The sequence below is a fragment of the Rattus norvegicus genome, chromosome 10 (genome assembly GCF_036323735.1).
Source record: "Rattus norvegicus strain BN/NHsdMcwi chromosome 10, GRCr8, whole genome shotgun sequence".
Taxonomy (NCBI): domain Eukaryota; kingdom Metazoa; phylum Chordata; class Mammalia; order Rodentia; family Muridae; genus Rattus; species Rattus norvegicus.
In genome coordinates this window covers 43,338,683-43,343,889 of record NC_086028.1, presented here as the reverse complement: position 1 = coordinate 43,343,889, position 5,207 = coordinate 43,338,683, and the positions used below count along the sequence as shown (strand labels likewise).

The 5,207-nt window shown below is 42.9% G+C and overlaps 1 protein-coding gene across 1 annotated transcript; it reads left to right on the top strand.

The window, feature by feature from the left end:
- Positions 1-18: 18 nt before the first annotated feature.
- On the top strand, positions 19-981 carry Or2t47e (olfactory receptor family 2 subfamily T member 47E). Its single transcript, NM_001000780.1, has one exon. It carries the CDS (start codon positions 19-21, stop codon positions 979-981), a length of 963 nt encoding a protein of 320 aa, NP_001000780.1.
- Positions 982-5,207: the final 4,226 nt, after the last annotated feature.

Sequence of the window (5,207 nt, the reverse complement as noted above, 5' to 3'; positions counted from 1 at the left end):
TTTGCATAGGAGACAAACATGGGCATCATCACCTGTGTGAACAACTACACTGGACTATCAGATTTCACCCTGGTGGGATTCTTAAGTCAATCCAAAGACCCTGTCCTGCTTGCTGTGCTCATATTTGTGGTTTTCCTGATGGCCTTGTCTGGAAACGCCCTTCTGATCCTGCTGATACTCTCTGACACCCACCTCCACACACCCATGTACTTTTTTATCGGTCAGCTGTCCCTCATGGACATGATGTACATTTCTGTCACTGTGCCCAAGATGCTCATGGACCAGGTGCTGGGGAGCCACAAGATCTCAGCTGCTGCCTGTGGGATGCAGATGTTCCTCTACCTGACACTAGCAGGTTCTGAATGTTTGCTTCTGGCTGCCATGTCCTATGACCGCTATGTGGCCATCTGCCATCCACTCCGGTATCCTATCCTCATGAACCACAGGGTGTGTCTCCTTCTGTTGTCTGTCTGTTGGCTCCTGGGATCCTTGGATGGCTTCATATTCACCCCTGTCACCATGACATTCCCATTCTGTGGATCACGGAAGATCTATCACTTCTTCTGTGAGGTTCCTGCTGTGACAAAGCTCTCCTGCTCAGACACCTGGCTCTATGAGACCTTCATGTATGTGTGCTGTGTGATCATGCTTCTCATTCCTGTTACAGTCATTTCAGGATCCTACTTATCCATCCTCCTCACTGTTCTGAGGATGAACTCAACAGAGGGCAGGAAGAAGGCTCTTGCCACCTGCTCCTCCCATATGATGGTGGTCATCCTCTTCTATGGAGCTGCTGTCTATAACTACATGCTACCTATCTCGTTCCACACCCCTGAGAAGAACATGGTGGTGTCTGCATTTTACACCATACTCACACCTCTGTTGAACCCACTAATCTACAGTTTTAGGAATAAGAATGTCAATAAGGCTTTGAGTAAATTGTTAGATGTAAGCACCATCTTCCAAAAAACTGTAAAGTAATCCAGAGAGCATATTCTTTTCCTTGTCTCTATGCATCTGTTGATCCTGGTCTCATGCTGAGGTTATTCCTGATCCATCATGTCTCATTTCATATTCACACCTCTTTGTAGAGCTATTCCTGTATACTTAAATTTTGTTCATTGATATACTTCTTGTCCATTCAGTAATTATGTTTCTGTTGTGAAACTGTTAGACTTTATGAAGTTGATAATGGCTGTGTGACTTGTTTCAAAGTTTCCTGGGCTGTTACAACGCACAAACAAGTCATAAGTCATAACTCAAGGCATTATCAACTATACTTGTGAAAACCTCAGGATTCAGGTTGTGGCAAAATGGGAAATCTCTGCTGTGGTTCTCAGATGCTGCCTGGTGACATGGCATGTTTTTAGAGTCAGGGAAACTAAGATTCTAAGAAGCCAATACACTCCAAAGGTATGACCTGCTTGTCAGAGACATGCTGGCAGAAACCATAGTGGGCAATGAATGGCTCCTAAGGACACTGTAGACAGCCCCAGATAAATGGGCTCTGTCTCTGTGATGTTCCAAAGCTCAACGTTCACACAGGCTCTAATCAGGTTGCCACGAGCAAAATCTCTAACATGTGTTTGACAGTGTTCTCTGAGAACCTCAGCTCAGTGTCCCAAGGTAGCCAAGCATAAACCGTGGTGAATGAGGAGGCCAAGTACTGTCTTACGACCTGTGGTGAAGAAGCCCATTCATAGATGTCTGGATGAGCAGGACAGCAGTCCTTGAGAGAGGTGTCTAGTGCAGTCATTCTGATCTGGGTCTGACTTGATTCCACTCTCTGTTCTGACACTGAGTTTACATGTGACATGTTACAGGAGTGTCATACCTGAAGCTAAATTAGAGAGAAAGCAGAGAGACTGAAGAAAGAAAAGCAGCAAATGAGAGAAACAGGTTTCTGGATCGACCAGAACTGGAATCCTGGTTCAAACGGGCTTCCTGCATGTTCCCTCTCTGCTCCTCTACCTACAATATTTGAAATAATTTACTTTCTTGTTAACGTAATATTTTCTTGGGCAGTCAGGCAACATAGCAGTCATTTCATATAGAATGGATAGCTCTGATTTTAAGGAAGATTGTTCTTCAGTTTCTAAATTTTTGCAACTCTAATTCCTTAGTAGTAGTTCGATTCAATCTTTTGCACTGGTTTTATACCAGACCGCAGTTATAAATAAAAATAAGCCTTGTACAAGATGTCAGACAACAACATGGTATCTTGTTTGCTTCTGTCCTAGCAGAATTGTCCTTTCACCATGTACCAAGTATTATTTGGGCTGAGGGGGGAATTAGAATGCAAATTCATGAGAGGTCAGATCTCATAGATTACTGTGGACATAAATAAATCATTTAAAGATGATGTGCTATTCCTCTTAATGCTTCCACCTCAAAACCTCACAGTGTCAAGGCCCCTTCTCATCACAAACCTCATGTTTGAAAGGTCATCACATGTCAGCTCCTTTCCATAACCAAACACTGCCTCTTTCTTCTTATATTTAACTATTTCACCTAAAAATGCCAATAGTTCTATACCCACATTGCCCTGAGCCCTTCGGTCTCATGTTCAGCCATTGAAAACAAAGGAGTTCAGTAGATGGCGGCTCCTGTGAGTCTATTCAGAAATTCTAGTGGACTTTAGTTTGGACATTTAAAAAAAATATCATCTGTTCTGGCTACTGCTGGCTCCCTGCCCATTCTGTTTAAAATAGGCCAAGTCCCCCATGCACCAAGGAAACCACATCAGTCATTACCCTTGCTTCAGATGACCAGTGGACTTTCTCCAAAAGCTGAGAAAGATACCAGCTCTGAATCATGAGCAGCCATATTCACAAGAATGCATACTCCCGCACATACATGTGTCCACTCATATATGCAAACACACATACACACCATACACACACAAGCAAAAAGAATAAAATTTAAAGTTCTACCACATGATAACTGCTTCCTATTTCCCTGCTGGCCTCTAAGTCAACACAGGACAGAGATAAGTGTACATCAGTGTTTCTCATGGTGCTGTTCACTATGGCTCAGTCATGGGTCCAGCTTAGGTGTCCAGCAATAGGGCAATGGATAATAGAGAAAATGGGTTCTACATTCACAATTGAAAACTTAAACCATATAAGAACAAAGGTAAGCGTGATTTGAAAACACTGCATGTTGGCCGTACCATCAAAGTTGTTATAACATTGAAATAAACAAGTGTATGTTGCCTATGAATAATGTCTGCCAATTCTACTTAGACACCTTAGCTTTATAAGGCTTGGCTTTTGCCAACTAGATTTTCAAAGTAAAAATTAAGTTAACATGCATGCTACACTCTAAAAACCTTAATAAGAGGTGAGTTTGCAATACTTCCAATAGCTGTTATTAAATCAAACTAACTGTGGCCTTAAGTGGAATTTAAATTCCAAAATTGAATTGGGGTATGTATCTCTGAACTCAAATTTTATTTAGAAGAACAGAGAAAAATCAAAAAGAAAGAAAAAGAAAACAAATCTAGATTTCTCATTACTAAGTATATGTACCAAATATTTAAGCCATCTTTAAAAGTGAAATAGCCATTAGAAATCATAAAAATATGTATTACCATAAGTATAGTAACAAGTTACTACTACATAGTTAATATGTATATCTGAAATGGTCTGTAAATAAATACAAGAATAAAAATGATGTTAAGGAGAGAGCTGAACTCTCAGAAGTGAAGACACTTCTGAAATCAGGGGAGACTGCCCTCTGCCCACATTACCAAAGCAAGAGGGAATCACCTCATGCCATCTGTGATCCCTGAGTGCAGCGACCTAGGAGCAGTCAGGAGCAGGACCCTTCAGATCCATTCCTGCTTCGATAGCTGATACACCATGAGCACCTACACACCTTAGAGCAGAGGTTAGACCAACTTTTGTGCTCCAAGTGACCTGCCTGGTGGACACAGGACACACAAAGGCAGAAGTTCACTGGGACGGGCCTCTTGCAGTTTCTGGCTGTGCCTGGAACTGAACTGATCCCATCCCACAGTTCCCTGTTCACAAATCCCATGGAAACACCTAAAGAAATGTTCAACTTCTTTAGTCATAAGGGAAATGCAAATCAAAACAACCCTGAAATTTCCCCTCACACCAGGGAGAATGGCTAAGACCAAAAACGCAGGTGACAGCAAATGCTGGTGAGGATGTGGAGAAAGAGGTACACTCCTCCATTGTTGGTGGGATTGCAGACTGGTACAACCATTTTGGAAATCAGTCTGGAGGTTCCTCAGAAAATTGGACATTGAACTACCTGAGGACCCAGCTATACCACACTTGGGCATATACCCAAAAGATGGCCCACCATATAACAAAGACAAATGCTCCACTATGTTCATAGCAGCCTTATTTATAATAGCCAGAAGGTGGAAAGAACCCAGATGCCCCTCAACAGAGGAATGGATACAGAAAATGTGGTACATCTACACAATGGAATACTACTCAGCTATCAAAAAAATGACTTTATGGAATTCATAGGCAAATGGATGGAACTGAAAAATATCATCCTGAGTGAGGTAACCCAACCACAGAAAACACACATGGTATGCACTCATTGATAAGTGGCTATTAGCCCAAATGCTTGAATTACCCTAGATGCACAGAACACATGGAACTCAAGAAGGATGATCAAAATGTGAATGCTTCACTCCTTCTTTAAAAGGGGAACAAGAATACCCTTGGCAGGGAAGAGAGAGGCAAAGATTAAAACAGAGACTGAAGGAACACCCATTCAGAGCCTGCCCCACATGTGGCCCATACATATACAGCCACCCAATTAGACAAGATGGATGAAGCAAAGAAGTGCAGACCGACAGGAGCCGGATGTAGATCGCTCCTGAGAGACACAGCCAGAATACAGCAAATACAGAGGCGAATGCCAGCAGCAAACCACTGAACTGAGAATAGGACCCCCGTTGAAGGAATCAGAGAAAGAACTGGAAGAGCTTGAAGGGGCTCGAGACCCCATATGTACAACAATGCCAAGCAACCAGAGCTTCCAGGGACTAAGCCACTACCTAAAGACTATACATGGACTGACCCTGGACTCTGACCTCATAGGTAGCAATGAATATCCTAGTAAGAGCACCAGTGGAAGGGGAAGCCCTGGGTCCTGCTAAGACTGAACCCCCAGTGAACTAGACTGGTGGGGGGAGGGCGGCAATGGGGGGAGGGTTGGGA